This window comes from Gambusia affinis, linkage group LG23, assembly GCF_019740435.1.
Source record: "Gambusia affinis linkage group LG23, SWU_Gaff_1.0, whole genome shotgun sequence".
NCBI classification, from domain to species: Eukaryota; Metazoa; Chordata; class Actinopteri; order Cyprinodontiformes; family Poeciliidae; genus Gambusia; species Gambusia affinis.
In genome coordinates, this window is record NC_057890.1 from 10,994,939 (window position 1) to 11,016,434 (window position 21,496).

The 21,496-nt window shown below is 35.9% G+C and overlaps 1 protein-coding gene across 1 annotated transcript in view; it reads right to left on the reverse strand.

Moving 5' to 3' along the window:
- Positions 1–544: 544 nt before the first annotated feature.
- plxna4 (plexin A4) overlaps positions 545–21,496 on the reverse strand; it is a 268,637-nt gene continuing 247,685 nt past the window's right edge. The window contains exons 31-34 of the mRNA XM_044108055.1: positions 10,985–11,154; positions 6,492–6,704; positions 4,891–5,041; positions 545–4,441 (exon numbers count right to left, since the gene is read on the reverse strand). Of these exons, the coding sequence (XP_043963990.1) occupies positions 4,346–4,441; positions 4,891–5,041; positions 6,492–6,704; positions 10,985–11,154 (630 nt within the window). The 3' untranslated portion in view covers positions 545–4,345. The remainder of the gene's footprint in view (positions 4,442–4,890; positions 5,042–6,491; positions 6,705–10,984; positions 11,155–21,496) is intronic.

Below are 21,496 nucleotides of genomic sequence, written 5' to 3' on the forward strand. Positions count from 1 at the left end.
TGCTGAACACAAGTCAGAGGGGGTGAAAACAAATGAATTGTCATTTGTATTGAAGGTTTGTGTAATAGACCATCATTTCAAGCCAAGAAAAGACAGAAACAGCTCCATAGATTCTTATACTGACACATTTACGTTGAGGTCTGGTGGAAGGTTTAATTTTTTTTGTTGCTTTTTTGTGCTTTACAGGAGTGTTACATCAGCAACCGTGCGATCTCCAGAAATGCCATGAACCACCATCTGATCACACATGTGGATTGTGAACACGCACCAAAGGTAGGCTGCTTCCTCAGATATTTAACACCTTCCTTTAGAAAGAAACAGCGAAATTGAATTGCAGCTTTGAAAGAGACCTATTATGCCAAATTATCTATTTGAGCTTCCATTATGGTCTTTACTGCTTGTACAAACAGTTCAGTCCAGTAAAATGCAAAACTGTCCAGGTGAATGAATGATTATTTCCATAAGACAAATTGCAAAATAATGCTTAATCCATTAAACTGAAACATTGTAGAAAATGAGGCAATGAGCAAAAACTAGTCAGCCATTTGTTTCATAATAAAGTTTATTCTATATTACAAATAGTATTTTGTTCTTGACTGCAAAATAGGAATGCATTATATTTACATACACAGGTATACAATTAATTATAACAAAGTTAGAGAAGCTCACCTTATAATTCCCCAGGTTTCGTTTTTATCTCTCAATAAGATACTCTTTATCTTTCAGATATGATCTAGTAAAAGTCTTTTCTACCATGTTTGTGTAACACCTGCGATAACACTGAGCTAGGAGGACATTTTAATTCCTACAAAATGTTTGAAGGTGGAAACTTTATCTGTGCTGTTGGTAGCACGAGGAGGCTACAAGCAGGCAACCTTTGTTGAAGGTTAAATGTTGAGCCAGGAAGAAAGGAAAGCTGTGAAGTAGCACTGAGGAGGGAGATTTACAATGACATCCAAGAACTCTCAGCTTGTGCTTTTCATCGTTTATGTGTTTTAGACATGGTATATGTAGAGAGAGTCTTTACTGGAAGTTTCAGTGTGCTGTGTCTTAAAATTCAGAAAATCTTTGATATGTAGAGCAACTGCCTGGCTAAGTGTAGCTCTCTAAATTGCAACAGGCAAGGAATCTCCTCATAAGAAAAAAGTGAACAATTAGTTTTAGTTTCACATATTTTTTTCCCCCTGATCAGTGAATATACCATACCGAAAGCAGTAGTAGCTTGTGCCAAAAGCACTCTTTAGTGTGGAAGCCATTACTGAATAAAGAAGTCTCAATGATGTGTTTTGAAGTCAGGGGAAGCATAAATAAACTAAGACATTATTTAGAAAGGAGTTACATGGAGACATACTGGCTGTTTGTTCAGGCTGCTGGTGGCTTTGGTTCCTCTCATTTTTTACTTTCGTAGTCATGTTCTTTTCATGTCAAACTTTAGAGTATGAAATGAGCTGTACACCAGGAGATGGTGAATTTCAAAATGCCTTAAAGATATTATGTAGAGTTGGCCAAGAAGTGGACTGAACTGGAGCCAACTTCTGTAGATTCCAGGATGTTTGAATGCAATATAATCAAATTTCTGAATTTGAACTTTCAGCCTCACTTAGTCATAGAATTTGCTGGATTTTCATTGTTGTTCAGCCATTGTAACTCCGAGGTAAAATTAGTGTTTACTTTGTGTAAAGATTAAAGTCAGCCTTTTTGAAATAGTGATGTTGACCCACTTATCGCTAAGAAAAGATGATCTACAGCTGGAGATGTTAACATGGTAGTTTTATTGGATTTCAAAATGTTTGGAGCCAGGGTTAAAGGTCTAGTGAGTAATGTTTACTGTACTTCCAACACATTAAATGCTGCTGGCAGATGCTTGAAGAAAATTCTGCATCAGTAATAAGAAAACTTGGGGCAACTCTAGCCAAAATATTTTTTTTTAATGTAGCAATGTCTGTTGGTTTTCATTTGTAACTTTCTTTTGTGCTCTTGATACATTTCCTTTCTGTCCAAGCTCAACATATGGGTGGCAAAATAATCAGCTGCAGGGTTTGTATGTTTTCTCACCCAAAATTTGAACCACACAGGAGGCACTGAGGGCCTGTAATGAAGGACATGGTAGACCTAAATCTCCCAAGTAGTTGCAGGAGTATATGAATATCTTTGAGCAAGGCATTTCCATTTCATACCATCCAAATAGGTCAACATGCAAAGGTAAATATCTGTAATATTTAGCAACTACCACTTCACAAAAACTGTGGGTATGAAACTCTGCAGGAGGCCAAATGCGATAAAGGTTCCACCTTAAACAACAGTTTTTCTCATATGAACAGTCCACTTTTTTCCATCTCGGTTCTTCCAAGCAAAAGAAAGAATAAAGAACACATCCACATCATCATTGCAAGGCTTAGTTTTCTTGTTTTTCACTTTTTTTAAAAATAAGTTTCTTAAATGGTTTACGTTTTACATGCGCTTAAAAAGCCAATAAAGGACCCAAGGTGGACCTAGGGCGGTCTTCACACATTCACATCACCACATGGGGCACGTTGTCAAGGCAAAAGAAAGGGCAGAGGTCAAAAGGTACGGAGGGCGCCTCCATCATCACTTTCAGTCACTCTTTCACTCTCATGGTGCCGGCGTATGTCCGACTAGTTGTAATTACTCTTGTCTTGTCATGTCTGTGATGCTGACAGAATTTAGTTTCTTTTCTTTGAGGCTTGGAGAAGGCCGCCCCCTGTCACCACTGAGGACAACTACACTAATACAGAAAGAGTGCCTCAAGAAATTGGAGTTTTGCCATATGCAGCTAGCTACCATCTCCAATGCTTGTGCAAAACAGATAAGCTGTTAATCGAGGAGCCAGACAAAAAAGGGCAGCTGGTGTGCCGAGAGCAGGAGAGACCGGGGAGGATCAGATCACGTCGCCCACGGAGCCTCTCACCTCGACACACTGAGGTCAGAAAAAATCACACAGGCTTCTTACAGTTCCAGTCACAATATGTTTTTCTTTTTTGTCAGTTCCTCAGTGGCACTTTATAAATACATTTTTGACCGTTTTTTTGAAAATTTCAAGCTCCTTTGGTTTTTGGCTGACCAGCAAAGTCCATCTCGTTTCATTTTCCCCCCACGTGAAAGTCTTAAATAATAACATCCTCAAAAAGACGTGCTACTCAGACAACAAAGCCCCTTTAGGTAGCAGTCAGCCGTCTCTGGCTACACTGTATTCAGTCATTCTTAACCCGTGCATCTCAGTCAGCTTCTCCCTTTAGCTCCTTAGGGTTGTTGTGGATATCTGGGCAGCTGCTGATTTATTTTTTTTCTCTTGTGTATTTTTGTGTGTGCTTTGATAGACCGTTGGAAGAGACTGCTCCTGGTGTTTGTCTTCCAGAGTTGTTTGTGTGCTTTTTAATCAGAGGATCCAACTTGGGTGGGGCTCTAGTATTTGATCTAATAGCTTTAATTTGCAGTAGCCATGGAAGCAGAAATTATGAGCTATTTTTTTTATTTTTATTTCTTGAAAGTACGCTAGGCAGGTAAAAAGGTGTGAAAGGTACAACAAGCTAAAGGCTGAGGATGCTTTGCTTTGTTTCAGGGAGGAAAAGTTCAGGGAGCGATATTCCCTCCCCACGCCCCATCAGTCTTGTCCTTAGATACAACCGGAGCTACATTTAAAGAACACAAAAAAACATTCTAGGTTTGCCTGGATTTGACCCAGATTCACGGATATGTATGCTTTGCTTGAAGGTACAGTGTAAACTTGGCAAACCATTCTTGCATTAATTTTCTCCAGAGGTGTTCATTTGGCTTGCAGTCATCGCTCTTGATGTTTGCACTTGATGCCATATGTTGAATCTAGAACTACATTAAACAGAACTCTAGATGATTTTTATCTTAACTATCCTATTTTTAAAAGTTCAACATATGGACACCCCAAGTTGTAGTTTCCAAAGATTTACTATCAGTGTAAATTCTTGAAGGCAACATAAATTTTTTTCTTCTTTTAATCCAGCAGGGGGAGGATGCCAATATGGCCAGCTCTCAAGTAACCCCCCAAAGAAGGTCCCCCCTGTGATGAAGCTGAGGGACGCCCCACATTGCACTGCAGGAGCCGTTGACCTCAGCTGCTCACCACCCCTCGCAAATATTCAGGTAAACTAGTCTATGCAGCTGTGTTGATGAGGAAAACAAAATATCTCTCAGGGAGGAGGGAAGCAGAAGAAAGGTTGAGGAAGAAGTAATCTCTGAAAAGCTGAGGGTGGAAGTCAGATGATGGAAAAAAATGGGGACAGGTCTTCGCTCAGGCACAGCTCGGTTTCTGACGGGGTCTCTTCCCAGTGCACCCTGGGAAGTGCGGTCCTCAGCTCTCCAGACTCATGAAGGCCACCACCTGCTCCAGCTTGAAGGCCAGTCTCTGTTTCCTGGCTGCGTCATCCTGCTCAAGTGAACACACAATCTGTTTGCAGGACAGGGAGGCAAACATGGAACATTTATTAATAATCTATTGGTCATATCAATAAAAATCATTAATTACAGAATGCAAAGGGATAGTTCAATAATACTACTCAGCTGTTGTATTATTAAAACTGTCTAAAGTAAAACTGTTTTGCTGAGCAGTTTAGAAACCATACATATCACGTTAAATGTTTTTATCCATATTTTCTCATTGAGCTCAATGGTGCAAAACCCAGAAGGACTGGAGATGAGACTAGAGTGGAATTGTGTAGGTAAACAAAGGAGGCCCAAACAAAGTACTGATGGAATAGTAATTAACATACGTTGCAGATGGTTGAAGTATCTCCTTAAATTATTCTGTAATATTCAGTCACCAACACTACAATAAAGGATTGACATATTTCACTTTCTGAAAAGAGCCTTCTTTAGAAACGTAACGGTGTTACATACCTCCTCGGTGTACTTTCCCACATACGAGTAAATCTCACTGAGAGAGCTCATGGTGTTAAACTCATTCATGTGCATCCGTGACTGTTCTGCCAAGTAGGCATTCATGTCCTGGTCACTGATTGCTGGCATCTTGCTAATGTCTGAGTAGTACCTGTTGAGAGACAAGAAGGTAGCAAGAACACTTGTATAACTTACAAGGAAAACATTTTTAGAGAAAGGTGTTAATATGTTTTTTTTTACTTCTTTTTAATCATTTTAAAATTTTTAGCTAATGCATATTTTATAGAAACCACATGCGTTTGTTTTTTTTTTTTTAGTAATGTGACTGAGGAGGCTGTGCTGCCTCAGATTTCAGAACCACAACAGTAGACATGCACACATGGTCCATTAAATTGAAGGCAATCAGTCAGTGTCAGCAACAGCTGTTGTTTCCCATATCAGCTATGTTAATTAAAACAGCTTATTAACATATTAAATTCCTGTAGCTGCAGCCACTTGAGGACAGGCCTGCTGGATAGCCAAATAATTTTAGGAGTGTGTGAGAGAGAGTATCTGCCAGACAAGCTCAGAGACCAAACTGGCCAAACTGAGCAAAGGAAAGGCAGGTGGGTGTTGCTCACAGAGGTCATGCTCACATCAACACCTGCTCAGTGTTGGAAGGCAGTAATGGTGAGCTCCTAGCAGCGTATTAGTGCAAAAAGCAGGTGTGTTTGTTTCAGTGTTTTCATCTAGTCTGAAAGTGAACTGCTTGACTATTTTCTCACAAATGTCTGTGCTACATTCACAATTCCTCCAACTATCCTTTCATTAATACAGCTTTTAAAACGGCTTGACCTGAAAATGCCCTTCAGTGGACTAAAAAGAGTAATCTATAACAATTATCAATTATAATATGAAAGGCTGTGTCGCAAAATGTAAACTTTAAAATCAGTTACATGTAAATTGTGACTTGAAAATAAATCATTCCTGGTATAACACTGGAAAACTAACAATATAGACATGAGGTAGAAATTGACAGCTAACATGTGAGCCTTTAAAATATTTCAAAATTACTTAAGTCAGAATGTTAATGTTACAGGGCCTAGCAAAGCATTTACACCCCTTAACCTTTTTCACATTATTGATGTAAAGTTAAGATACCAGATACATATATTTAAAGTACTGAACACAGTCTTGATGCAAAGACATGTTTAGCCTTTAACTTGAAGATCCTCAGTGGCTTAAAATGCAACTTTTTGGTTATTGTTCAGATTTAGGGTCTATCTAGCTATTATAGACACTGCAATCCAATGTACAGTGTCTTATCTTTTATTCGGGATTTAATTGGTGATAAAGAATAAAGAATGTGAAGTCTTAATTTTAACATTACCACATTCTGCTGCTTGTACCTCTAATATTCTGTCTCTTTTTTCCCTCACATTTGCTTCTGCAGTGTCCCAACCAACTGACGTTCCCTGTGCTGCAGCTCTCCTGCCCTAGGCTCTCCCATCCATCCTCACTGTGTTGTAATTTGGATGGGGTTTCACAGCTCATAGATCAGTGCTACAGCCACATAGCTAATGTAAGTTCTCTCTCCTTCCATCCATCCACCAAGTGCTCACCTCTCCACCCAGCTCTTGTAGCTGGGGATGTCCTTGGCATAAAGCAGCTTGTTGGACGGTGAGTCTTTCCCAAGGCGGTGTTCTGAGGTGGAGCAGGAGTCCATGAAGGTCTGGGCCACCACGGACAAACAGGCATCTGTGATGCTGCTCTTGTGGATGTCAAACACAAACTGGGGGTTCTTGATCACATTCACCCAGAAGCGCAGAGGTAGGCTGAGAAAAGGTGGGCAAAAGAGTTTAGTGGTGAACTATTATTACTATATTACTGTTGTGCATCATCAGTTAAAACATGGACAAAGAAACATCTAACTTCTGTGTTTTACAGTTTTGGGCAGAAGTAGTCAAATCCCTCTGTAAGATGGCAAATTATTATATCTCCAAACTGTTGCTTTTGTAACAACCTCCTCCTTCTGTTGGATATAATCATTAATAAAACTTTGAGCTGGAGACTTATCTGTCACTACTTCTGTTTAGGGTGGACATTGTGTTAAACATTTTTCCTGCAGTACAGACTTCCAGGTGTAACACCATATTTTGGTCCCTTGCTATGTGCTTGTTTTTTTCCACGTTCCCTAATTTTAGTCATGAAAATGACTAAAATCATGAGCTCCATGTGAGTGACATTACGTTAATCTAGCTATTCAAACACAGAAGACAAAGCAAAGCAACACAGAATTGCTTTAAGATGAAGTTTAAATGTCATTTTGAAATTTGCCACAGTGAGTTAGTCAATAGGCATGAACATATTATTTGCCAGAGGGGGTGAAGATTCAATCACGTTGAAAAGCTAGTACACAGTTGCTGTTATTGCTTCTGTATGTGCCTAATTCAATAAGGGCTTTATCTTTAAAACCAGGTGGTGGCCGGTTCTCATTTTCTCAAACAGTGTCCAGCAGTCTTCACTTGAGGCCGCACTGTGACACAATTCATATTGGCTTATTTGTGCAAGTGGGTCCTATTTTTGTGCCTGTCCAGAATGATAAAAACATACAAGTCTTTTTATTTGCTGACTTTGTTTCTGCCAAAATAAATAGATACAGGGCCAGCTTTATCTGGGGGCTGCTGTGAAAGAAGCTCAGGTGGTATTAACAAAGAGCTGTACGGATCACTGTAGCTTTCCTATTTTATAAGCTTTTTAGATGATATGAGGAAAAAAATCAATCAGGACAGACAGTGTATTCTAACCAGTACAAGTGTTTCAGTGGCACAATAATAAGGGATAAGGGAAAAATAACCATTAAAAAAAGGAAATGAAATCATTTAAAATACTAGCAGAACATTGGTGATAAGTATGTATTTTGGCCCAAAAGCAATTCAGATGTACATTCTAACAAAAGAGGATTTGGAATTGGAAAAGATATCTGTATTATGCCTGCAAAATTAATCTAAGCAAAGAATCTAGTGGGATTAGGTACAGAGGGATCAAAGGGATATTAACAACACTGCTGTTCTGCAGTGATCATTGGCAATCTGCTCTTTCAATAGGGCAGTGATTGCCACAATGATGATGTCCCCCATGCGAATTTTGTAATTTATTTCTTTTAAATTTCCATCATAATTCTTGTGCATCACCCACTAAAAATTACCAAAGCGTGTAAATTTGGCAGTTGGCTCATGCTGTGTATATGAATGATGTTTTTTGATCAGGAGTTTTGGTCGGGGATTAGGGGTAAATATCATCTGCCAAGATCAAGGGCTTCGCTTATCCAGGAGGAATTATGCTGAGTGGTGCATGAAACCATGGAAAAAAAGACCCACTGATTTATGACTACAAAGGCCAGTTAATGGGGCCTCTTAGGCAAAGTTGCCTTATTTGGTTTAATGGGCAGTCTAACTTTTCATCAGTATAAAGAAACTACTGATGCTCAGAATCCTTTTTATTTCTTTCACACAATCAGCAACAAAATCACAGTGATACATAAAGGACATATTGTAATATCCATATCACAAAGAACTCCTTGGACTGCAATAAATATTAGCTAATTGTATAAGTAACATTCATTCAGGCTCTTTGTTGAGGTAACATACTTGCTGATGTTTCATGGTTAATGTAACAGGGGTATAAAGACGTTCTTCTAAAGTAATTTAAAAAGAACAACTTATTTGTCTGCAGTAGCTGCTCTTACCACTCAATATTTGGGGTCTACAGTGGCAATGAGCCCAAAGAACAAACATCTCAAAAACTGGTTTTAATCAAGCAAATTGCTGGTAGCATCATGCTTGGGATCTCATTACTAATTCTGCATTGTGAAAAGTTAATAAAATACATATAAAATTATTCACTATTAGCTTCATGAACAGCTAAGCAGTTTAAACCGAGACTAAACATAGTCGAGTGTATTTGTAACACTGTCTGTATTGAAGATAAACCTACAAATTCAGTCCCAAAAATTTTGTTATTCAAACACATTTGAGTCGTTTGTTACATGATAATTCTACAATGAATAGTTCAAATGCGTTGGTACAACACCCAGGTAAATGACTGCCAGATACATACTGACGGTGTATAACCTTTTCATAGGAAGTTTAAAACCCAGTTTCTTTATAGAATCATTTAAATTTGCTCGGAGTGCATCAATAGTGAGGGTAATTACCATCAACAAGCAAATGGTTGGATATGTGACACCGGAGGCATTACAATGTAGCCAGGAAAGTGACGAGCTTTATAAACACAATCTAGTGGGCTTTGCTCCAGAAAGGACTTCAATAAGCCAATATGCAAATTTTGATGAGAATGGCACATTAATTATGACTAGAACATGCACTAATCTGTATCTCTATCCTAACAGGGCTGTTTATAGTCTGAGTAGGGAGGTGCTGCAGTAGCACTGAGGACAGATGATCCACATCTATGTGACAGTTCTGCACAGTAATTAAATTTCCTTCCATCTCCTCTACACGAAAAACACACTGTGGCAATCGGCAGGCAGGCAAAAAACAGAAGAGAGAAGATGTGAGCAGACGCCGACACGCTGCCATTAATCCAAAGGATACCATCTGGAGAGGCTCCTAGAGCCAGTGATTCAACTATGTAGAGACTTATTGCAAAAATAAATCCACAGCTGAATTCAACACGATGCAGAAGAAAACGACCGAGGATTTATATTATTTAAAGCTTCTGTAGAAATTAAAGGTATGCAAGTTGGTTGTAGAGTGTCTGAAACTTGAACAAAAGCAAAGGTAAACTGGAATGGATTTCACTTTTGACAGCTTGCAGAGTAACCTGAAGAAACATTCAGATTTTCAGTGTAGACCATGTTATTTGAAACCTAACGTCATAGTAACAGCATTAAGAACCACATGAAAATGAGATAGGAGGCAAATGGTAGGCAGGGGAATAATTTAAGGGCAGGGCTATACTGTGATACTTGGCGGGTGGGGATGGGGGGTAAATGGTACTTTGGGGGTTGCATTGAGGTGCAAAAGCTTTCACTGCGGCTGAGGTTAATGGTGTGTATGATGACAATGAGAATGGGGGACTTAATGGGTCAGGGGCTCAGCTTGGAGGAGATGCTTGCATCATTATTCTCTACTCTTGGCCTTTTGTCACAGCTAATATTCCAGCTTAAACGTATGCATATTCACGCTGAAGGCGCAGGCAGATGCACATTCAAGCAACTACAAGCGGCTCAGGCTCAACAGTTTTTGACAGTTTCCTATGATAGATTGCTGGTCATTTATGACAGATAGAGCCCATTAAGAAAATAATACTACAAAACCTGTTCTGCTGTCAGAAAATGCTTAAAAACTGCAAACTATCCCATGACATGACACTAGAAATATCAAAATTAAAATGAAAAGCAAGTACTTCCTCTTTGGCCTCCAAGAGCCTATTTCTCTCTCCATCTCGAATTGTCCTGCTGATGCCACTCTGTGTTATGCATGCTGGGATCTTGACAGAGGCCAGAAGGCTAACGAGTTATTAGTGTATTTAACTCCCGTTGCATCCACTTCTTCTTTATCACCTTTTCATTTCTCTCCAGTTCCCATTCTAGTGCATGGCTGGTTATTTGACTTCAACCAGGCTTCATAAAGTGGTTTCACAGAGGTCAATGTGGCCTAAATTAATAAGCGGATATTAATTTAGAGGTGTACTCATGCACCTGGAAGTGCACATTTGTCACTATGGAGATTTCCACAGTGACTAGCATTATTTTGGCCCAGTAACCTATGATGATAATCGAGAGTCTTGGCAGACAATTGGATTAGCCTCTTGTGAATGGCTTTAACGAAGATGACACACCCCTGTGGCTAATGGGTATTAGGAAGAGAAGAAGCACATGGAGGAACTTGGCAGTGACAAGACACTGCTATGGTATATGTGCCAAAATGTACAAGGGGCCTTGAAAAAAGCCAGACTGCAGCACAAATGAGCAAAAACTGCTCATTTGTGTACCACACCTTTGATCAGGGTGTGGTATCCAAGAAACCACACCTTGATGTGTCACCAATTTTGTGTTCATAAGTAGTAAATATTGTCAATTTGAACTCACCAGTTGCTCTTCCATGTGTGTCGCACATGCGGGTCGTGGATGCTGTGTTTGTCTGCCTGCTCGTCCAGGAAGTCAAACATGTATTTAATTGCCAGTGGCAGGGCACTGCCCCGGTGGGCGGTGCTAAAGATGGTTTCAAACAGGTCGTCAACAAACTTCTGTAATGTACCCTGTGGGTCAGAGAGAACAGATGTACACATGTATTTTGTGGTATTCAAAGCTTCAGAAGTTCCTAGCAAAGATATTCTTACCCCTGGAACATTTTCACATTTATCACATTACACTCATAAAGTAGTTCTCAAATTAAAAAGGAAAGAAAACTTGTATAGTTAAGCTGTTTTGACAAATAGAATTTGAAAAAATAAATTGTTTTCATCACTTTTTACTCTGTTGATACCCCAAATTAAAATTAGCAATACTATTTGCCATCCTAAACTGAGACAACTTGTTGCAGGAAGACCCTTAACTTTGTCCAGCATCATGTAACATCTACCAGGTTTCACCCGGTAGATGGTGCATTTATTGTTTTTCTGCAAAAGCACCTTCTCCCAAATGGCTGCTGTGTCCTCTACATGGATTGAATTGGAAATTGGATTTATTTGCTTTCTTCTCTAGACTTTATCCACTTTATCCCTATCTCATGTAATCCTTGTACTTATTGATGCCATTCACCATTATTCCCTAACAACGTCTGTTGTGCTTATACTCAGAAAACACATAGGTGAACTCAATTTAGTAATTAGGCAACTTCTAAAGGGACACTAGATTTTAAGGATTGTCCGATATAGATGCTTGGCATGTATTAGAGAGTCATGCCCGAGTTTATCAAAGTTTGTTATGATTACTTAATGAGGTACAGTAGACTCTAATCCCATAGGTAAGGATTGACAGTTTTTTTTCTTATATATTTTATGATATACTAAGAATGTCCAATGAGAGTGTTACTATAAACTTAATATTTTTTCCAATCATATTCTGAGTTGTGAGATACATTTTCATTTAGTCCCTTCATTCCGATGTTTGTGTATGCGACTCATATCTTGCAGACCCGACCCCTAAATCTGCTTGCAGCTTTGATGGAAGAAATTGTTATTTCACAGCTGACTTTTAATAATATCTGGGAACAGGAGGTGTATCTCCTAAGCCTCTTTGTGCTGCCGGATTAGCTCCCACACTGCACCATTGACCCTAATTTGATTTAATGTTGGCGACTTTAAGGAGGAGGAGGAGATGAGAGGAGAGACGCACAGAGTGAAAGAATCTAATCCTCTTGTAAAGAACAAGTTGATGGGATGCAGTGGAGAAAGTGGAAGCACAGGAGGGAAATGAAAACGGCAGGTTTCCTATCAGAAAACGAGGCCATCGAGTGTGGCAGATGAGGTGTGTACAGGCGCAAGCAAATAAAAATCCAATTTGGGAGAAGCAGATGACCAAATGAAAGTTAAGAGATGTAAAAGAGAGTCAGAGAAGGGAATCCTGTTAGTCCAACAATTGCTGCATTAATTTTAATGCAGCAAAAATTCCCAATGGCTTATGAATTCTCTATGAAGATAATGTAAATGTACATCTTGATTAGGCCAGCAAGCCTCCAACTGGCAAGAGAGTACCTAATGTGTGCGTGACATCATACTATACTATGTGTTTTGTGCTCGTTTTGAACATTGTACTGTACTGTGAGTAAATGTTGCTAGTTTTGAACGTCATACTGTACTACGAGTCATTTTTGCTCATTTTGAATGTGATACTATTCTATGAGACATTTTTGAGTGTTTTGAACGTCATAACAGTCGACACTGTCATTTTTTCTCCATTTTGAACATCATACTGTACTAGGTCACTTTTGCTGGTTTTGAACTTCATACTTTACTATATAATTTGAGTGTTTTGAACATCATACTATACTGTGAGTTATTTTTGCTCATGTTGAATGTGACACTCTACTATGAGACATTTTTGAGTGTTTTGAACATCATACTATACTATGTCATTTTTTTCTCACTTTTAAATGTCATACTGTACTATCAGTCATTTTTGTCAATTTGAACTTTTTGGACATTTGTGAAGTCATACTTTAGTATGTCAATTTTTGGACATGTTTGAAGTCATAGTATATTAAGCCATTTTTGACGTCATACTGTACTATGTCGTTTTTTCGACATTTTCGACGCCAGAGTATAGTATGTCGTTTTTTCTACATTTTCGATGTCATAGTATAGTATGTCTTTTTTTAGACATTTTTGACGTCATATTATAGTATGTCTTTTTTTCGACATTTATGACGTCATAGTATAGTCGTTTTTTATTTAAATTTTCGACATAGTATAGTATGTTGTTTTTTCATATATTTTCGACGTCATAGTAGTATGTCGTAGATAACATCATGTATGCTTTTTGACGTTTTCTATAATATAGTATATCGTTTTTCAACATTTTGACGTCCATAGTATAGTATGTAGTTTTTTAGATATTTTCGGCGTCATAGTATAGTATGTGTTTTTTTTAGGCGTATTTATGCGCATACATTCGACATCAGTATGTCGTTTTTTCGACATTTTTGACGTCATAGTATAGTATGTCGTTTTTTTCGACATTTTCGACGTCATAGTATAGTATGTAGTTTTTTTTCGACATTTTCGACGCCATAGTATAGTATGTCGTTTTTTTAGACGTTTTACACATCATAGTATAGTATGTTGTTTTTTTCGACATTTTCGACGTCATAGTATAGTATGTCGTTTTTTTCGACATTTTCAACGTCATAGTATAGTATGTTGTTTTTTTCCACATTTTCGATGTCATAGTATAGTATGTTGTTTTTTCTACATTTTGACGGCCATAGTAGTATATGTCCTTTTTTAGACATTTTCGACGCCATAGTATAGTATGTCGTTTTTTTAGACGTTTTAGACTTCATAGTATAGTGTGTCGTTTTTTCGACATTTCTGACGTCATAGTATAGTATGTCGTTTTTTCGACATTTTCGACGCCATAGTTTAGTATGTCGTTTTTTATTGACATTTTTGACATCATAGTATAGTATGTTGTTTTTTTGACATTTTCGACGCCATTGTATAGTATGTCGTTTTTTAAGCATTTTGAACGTCATATATAGTATGTCGTTTTTTTTAGACATTTTGACGTCATAGTATGTATGTTTTGACATTTTCGGCGTCAGAAATAGTATGTTGTTTTTCACACGTCGATGTCATAGTATCAACGACATACTACTACATTGCGTCTCATAGTATAGTATGTCGTTTTTTCGACATTTTCGACGCCATGGTATAGTATGTCGTTTTTTTAGACGTTTTAGACTTCATAGTATAGTATGTCGTTTTTTAGATGTTTTCGACACCATAGTATAGTATGTCGTTTTTTAGATGTTTTAATATAGTATAGTATGTCATTTTTGACATTTTAGACATCATTAGTATAGTATGTAATTTTTTTGACATTTTCGACATAATAGTATATATATGCGTTTTTCGACATTTTGGCGTCATAGTATAGTATGTCGTTTTTTCATTTTCGATGCCATAGTATAGTATCTTTTTTAGATGTTTTCGGCCATAGTATAGTATGTGTTTTTAGGCGTTTTCGGCCATAGCATAGTATGGTATATTTTTACGACATTTTTGACGTCATAGTATAGTATGTCGTTTTTTTCGACATTTTCGACGTCATAGTATAGTATGTAGTTTTTTTTCGACATTTTCGACGCCATAGTATAGTATGTCGTTTTTTTAGACGTTTTACACATCATAGTATAGTATGTTGTTTTTTTCGACATTTTCGACGTCATAGTATAGTATGTCCTTTTGTTCGACATTTTCAACGTCATAGTATAGTATGTTGTTTTTTTCCACATTTTCGATGTCATAGTATAGTATGTTGTTTTTTCTACATTTTTGGCGCCATAGTATAGTTGTCCTTTTTGACATTTTCTGGCCATAGTATAGTATAGTCGTTTTTTTCGACATATTCGACGTCATAGTATAGTGTGTCGTTTTTTAGACGTTTTCTATGCCATAGTATAGTATGTCGTTTTTTCGACATTTTCGACGCCATAGTTTAGTATGTCGTTTTTTATTGACATTTTTGACATCATAGTATAGTATGTTGTTTTTTTGACATTTTCGACGCCATTGTATAGTATGTCGTTTTTTTCGACATTTTCGACGTCATATATAGTATGTCGTTTGTTGACATTTTGGCGTCGAAAATGTATAGTTTTGCTAGTTTTTGAAATGTCGAACATAGTATAGTATAACGTCAATTTTTTTACGACATTTTGGCGTCATATTATAGTATGTCTTTTTACGACATTTCTGCCATGGTATAGTATAGTCGTTTTTTTTACATTTTAGACTTCATAGTATAGTATATGTTTTTTAGATATTTTAAACACCATAGTATAGTATAGTATGTAAGTTTTTAGATGTTTTTCGTCATAGTATAGAATGTCATTTTTACATTTGGCATCATAGTATAGTATGTAATTTTTTAGACATTTTCGACATAATAGTATATAGTATGTCGCTTTTTCGACATTTTCGACGTCATAGTATAGTATGTCGTTTTTTCGACATTTTCGATGCCATAGTATAGTATGTCTTTTTTTCGACATTTTGCGTCATATATAGTATAGTCGTTTTTTCCGACATTTTCGACGTCATAGTATAGCATGTCGTTTTTTATTTACATTTTCGACATAGTATAGTATGTTGTTTTTTCAGATATTTTCGACGTCATAGTACAGTGTGTGGTTTTTTTTGACATTTTCGACGTCATAGTATAGTATGTCGTATACTTCGACATTTTCGACGTCATAGTATAGCATGTCGTTTTTTTCAACATTTTCGATGTCATAGTATAGTATGTTGTTTTTTCTACATTTTCGACGCCATAGTATAGTGTCCTTTTTTAGACATTTTCGACGCCATAGTATAGTATGTCGTTTTTTTAGACGTTTTAGACTTCATAGTATAGTGTGTCGTTTTTTCGACATTTCTGACGTCATAGTATAGTATGTTGTTTTTTCGACATTTTCGACGCCATAGTTTAGTATGTCGTTTTTTATTGACATTTTCGACGTCATAGTATAGTATGTCGTTTTTTTAGACATTTTCGACGTCATAGTATAGTATGTCGTTTTTTCGACATTTTCGATGCCATAGTATAGTATGTCGTTTTTTTAGACATTTTCGACGCCATAGTATAGTATGTCGTTTTTTTAGACATTTTCGACGTCATAGTATAGTATGTCGTTTTTTTAGACATTTTCGACGTCATATAGTATAGTATGTCGTTTTTTCGACATCATAGTATAGTATGTCTTTTGATGTTCTGGCGTCATAGTATAGACATCATAGTAAAATAGCATATGTTGTTTTTTCTTAGACGTTTTCGACATCATAGTATAGCATGTTGTTTTTTCGACATTTTCGACGCCATAGTATAGTATGTCGTTTTTTAGATGTTTTCGACGCCATAGTATAGTATGTCGTTTTTTCGACATTTTTGACGTAATAGTATAGTATGTCGTTTTTTTCGACATTTTCGACGTCATACTATAGTATGTCTTTTTTTCGACATTTTTGACGTCATATTATAGTATGTCTTTTTTTCGACATTTCTGACGTCATAGTATAGTCGTTTTTTATTTACATTTTCGACATAGTATAGTATGTTTTTTTCAGATATTTTCGACGTCATAGTATAGTATGTCGTTTTTTTGACATTTTAAACGTCATAGTATAGCATGTCGTTTTTCAACATTTTTGACATATAGTATAGTATATCGTTTTTAGATATTTTGACATAGCATAGTATGTAGATTTTTTAGGCGTTTTTCATAGCATAGTATATAGTATGTTTTTAGTCATTTTCGACATCATAGTATAGTATGTCGTTTTTTCGACATTTTTGACGTAATAGTATAGTATGTCGTTTTTTTCGACATTTCTGACGTCATAGTATAGTCGTTTTTTTCGACATTTTCGACGTCATAGTATAGCATGTCGTTTTTTATTTACATTTTCGACATAGTATAGTATGTTGTTTTTTCAGATATTTTCGACGTCATAGTACAGTGTGTTGTTTTTTCAGATATTTTCGACGTCATAGTACAGTGTGTGGTTTTTTCAGATATTTTCGACGTCATAGTATAGTATGTCGTATACTTCGACATTTTCGACGCCATGGTATAGTATGTCGTTTTTTTAGACGTTTTAGACTTCATAGTATAGTATGTCGTTTTTTAGATGTTTTCGACACCATAGTATAGTATGTCGTTTTTTAGATGTTTTCGACGCCATAGTATAGAATGTCATTTTTTAGACGTTTTCGACATCATAGTATAGTATGTAATTTTTTAGACATTTTCGACATAATAGTATATAGTATGTCGCTTTTTCGACATTTTCGACGTCATAGTATAGTATGTCGTTTTTTCGACATTTTCGATGCCATAGTATAGTATGTCGTTTTTTCGACATTTTCGACGTCATAGTATAGTATGTCCTTTTTTCGACATTTCTGATGTCATAGTATAGTATGTCTTTTTTTCGACATTTCTGACGTCATAGTATAGTCGTTTTTTTCGACATATTCGACGTCATAGTATAGTGTGTCGTTTTTTAGACGTTTTCTATGCCATAGTATAGCATGTCGTTTTTTCGACATTTTCGACGCCATAGTATAGTATGTTGTTTTTTCAGATATTTTCGACGTCATAGTATAGCATGTCGTTTTTTTCGACATTTTGACGTCATAGTATAGTATGTCGTTTTTTTTACATTTTACGCCATAGTATAGTATTTCATTTTTAGAGCGTTTTAGACTTCATAGTACAGTGTGTAGTTTTTGACATTTTCGGCGTCATAGTATATGGTATATACGTTTTTAGACGTTTTACACATCATAGTATAGTATGTTGTTTTTTTCGACATTTTCGACGTCATAGTATAGTATGTCGTTTTTTTCGACATTTTCAACGTCATAGTATAGTATGTTGTTTTTTTCCACATTTTCGATGTCATAGTATAGTATGTTGTTTTTTCTACATTTTCGACGCCATAGTATAGTGTCCTTTTTTAGACATTTTCGACGCCATAGTATAGTATGTCGTTTTTTTAGACGTTTTAGACTTCATAGTATAGTGTGTCGTTTTTTCGACATTTCTGACGTCATAGTATAGTATGTCGTTTTTTCGACATTTTCGACGCCATAGTTTAGTATGTCGTTTTTTATTGACATTTTTGACATCATAGTATAGTATGTTGTTTTTTTGACATTTTCGACGCCATTGTATAGTATGTCGTTTTTTTCGACATTTTCGACGTCATATATAGTATGTCGTTTTGTTCGACATTTTTGACGTCGAAAATGTGGACTTTTTTGACGTCAGAAATGTCGGAAAAACGTCATACTATACATATCAACGACATACTATAGTATAATATTTTGACATTTGACCGTAGTATAGTATGTCGTTTTTAGGCGTTTTGACTTCATAGTATAGAATGTCATTTTTTAGATGTTTTCGACATCATAGTATAGTATGTCGTTTTTTAGATGTTTTCGACGCCATAGTATAGAATGTCATTTTTTAGACGTTTTCGACATCATAGTATAGTATGTAATTTTTTAGACATTTTCGACATAATAGTATATAGTATGTCGCTTTTTCGACATTTTCGACGTCATAGTATAGTATGTCGTTTTTTCGACATTTTCGATGCCATAGTATAGTATGTCTTTTTTTCGACATTTTTGTCGTCATATTATAGTATGTCTTTTTTTCGACATTTCTGACGTCATAGTATAGTCGTTTTTTATTTACATTTTCGACATAGTATAGTATGTTGTTTTTTCAGATATTTTCGACGTCATAGTACAGTGTGTGGTTTTTTTTGACATTTTCGACGTCATAGGATAGCATGTCGTTTTTTTCAACATTTTCGATGTCATAGTATAGTATGTTGTTTTTCATTTTAAGCGCCATAGTATAGTGTCCTTTTTTAGACATTTTCGACGCCATAGTATAGTATGTCGTTTTTTTAGACGTTTTAGACTTCATAGTATAGTGTGTCGTTTTTTCGCCATTTCTGACGTCATAGTATAGTATGTTGTTTTTTCGACATTTTTAAAACATAGTATAGTATGTCGTTTTTTTAGACATTTTCGACGTCATAGTATAGTATGTCGTTTTTTTAGACATTTTCGACGTCATAGTATAGTATGTCGTTTTTTAGACATTTTCGACGCCATAGTATAGTATGTCGTTTTTTAGATGATTTCGACGCCATAGTAAAATATGTCGTTTTTTTAGACGTTTTCGACATCATAGTATAGCATGTTGTTTTTTCGACATTTTCGACGCCATAGTATAGTATGTCGTTTTTTAGATGTTTTCGACGCCATAGTATAGTATGTCGTTTTTTCGACATTTTTGACGTAATAGTATAGTATGTCGTTTTTTTCGAAATTTTCGACGTCATACTATAGTATGTCTTTTTTTCGACATTTTTGACGTCATATTATAGTATGTCTTTTTTTCGACATTTCTGACGTCATAGTATAGTCGTTTTTTATTTACATTTTCGACATAGTATAGTATGTTGTTTTTTCAGATATTTTCGACGTCATAGTATAGTATGTCGTATACTTCGACATTTTCGACGTCATAGTATAGCATGTCGTTTTTTTCAACATTTTCGACGCCATAGTATAGTATGTCGTTTTTTAGATGTTTTCGACGCCATAGTATAGTATGTCGTTTTTTAGACGTTTTCGACGCCATAGCATAGTATGTCGTTTTTTCGACATTTTTGACGTCATAGTATAGTATGTCGTTTTTTTCGACATTTTCGACGTCATAGTATAGTATGTCGTTTTTTTCGACATTTTCGACGTCATAGTATAGTATGTCGTTTTTTTCGACATTTTCGACGTCATAGTATAGCATGTCGTTTTTTATTTACATTTTCGACATAGTATAGTATGTTGTTTTTTCAGATATTTTCGACGTCATAGTACAGTGTGTGGTTTTTTCAGATATTTTCGACGTCATAGTACAGTGTGTGGTTTTTTCAGATATTTTCGACGTCATAGTATAGTATGTTTTTTCATTTTTTTACGCCATATAGTATATAGTTTTTTTACATTTTTCGACGCCATAGTATAGTATGTCGTTTTTTAGATGTTTTCGACGCCATAGTATAGTATGTCGTTTTTTAGACGTTTTCGACGCCATAGCATAGTATGTCGTTTTTTAGATGTTTTCGACGCCATAGTATAGAATGTCATTTTTTAGACGTTTTCGACATCATAGTATAGTATGTAATTTTTTAGACATTTTCGACATAATAGTATATAGTATGTCGCTTTTTCGACATTTTCGACGTCATAGTATAGTATGTCGTTTTTTCGACATTTTCGATGCCATAGTATAGTATGTCGTTTTTTCGACATTTTCGACGTCATAGTATAGTATGTCGTTTTTGAACATTTTGATGTCATAGTATATAGTATGTCTTTTTACGACATTTCTGGTCGTCATAGTATAGTCGTTTTTTTCGACATATTCGACGTCATAGTATAGTGTGTCGTTTTTTAGACGTTTTCTATGCCATAGTATAGCATGTCGTTTTTTCGACATTTTCGACGCCATAGTATAGTATGTTGTTTTTTCAGATATTTTCGACGTCATAGTATAGTATGTCGTTTTTTCGACATTTTTGACGTCATAGTATAGTATGTCGTTTTTTTCGACATTTGACGCCATAGTATAGTATTTCATTTTTTAGACGTTTTAGACTTCATAGTTTAGTATGTCGTTTTTTCGACATTTTCGACGTCATAGTATAGCATGTTGTTTTTTATTTACATTTTCGACATAGTATAGTATGTTGTTTTTTCAGATATTTTCGACGTCATAGTATAGTATGTCGTTTTATCGACATTTTTGACGCCATAATATAGTATGTCGTTTTTTTCGACATTTGACGCCATAGTATAGTATTTCATTTTTTAGACGTTTTAGACTTCATAGTTTAGTATGTCGTTTTTTCGACATTTCTGACGTCATAGTATAGTATGTTGTTTTTTATTTACATTTTCGACATAGTACAATAGTAATGTAGATTTTTTACATTTTTCGGCGTCATAGTATAGTATGTGTCATAGTATAACATATTTTTTCAACATTTTGACGCCATAGTATAGTATGTCGTTTTTTAGATGTTTTCGACGCCATAGAATAGTATGTCGTTTTTTATACGTTTTCGACGCCATAGTATAGTATGTTGTTTTTTTCCACATTTTCGATGTCATAGTATAGTATGTTGTTTTTTAGACATTTTGACGCCATAGTATAGTATGTCGTTTTTTTAGACGTTTTAGACTTCATAGTATAGTATGTATAGTATATCGTTTTTTTCGACATTTTTAAGACGTCATAGTATAGTATAATGTCGTTTTGTTACCGACATTTTGGCGTCGAAAATGTCG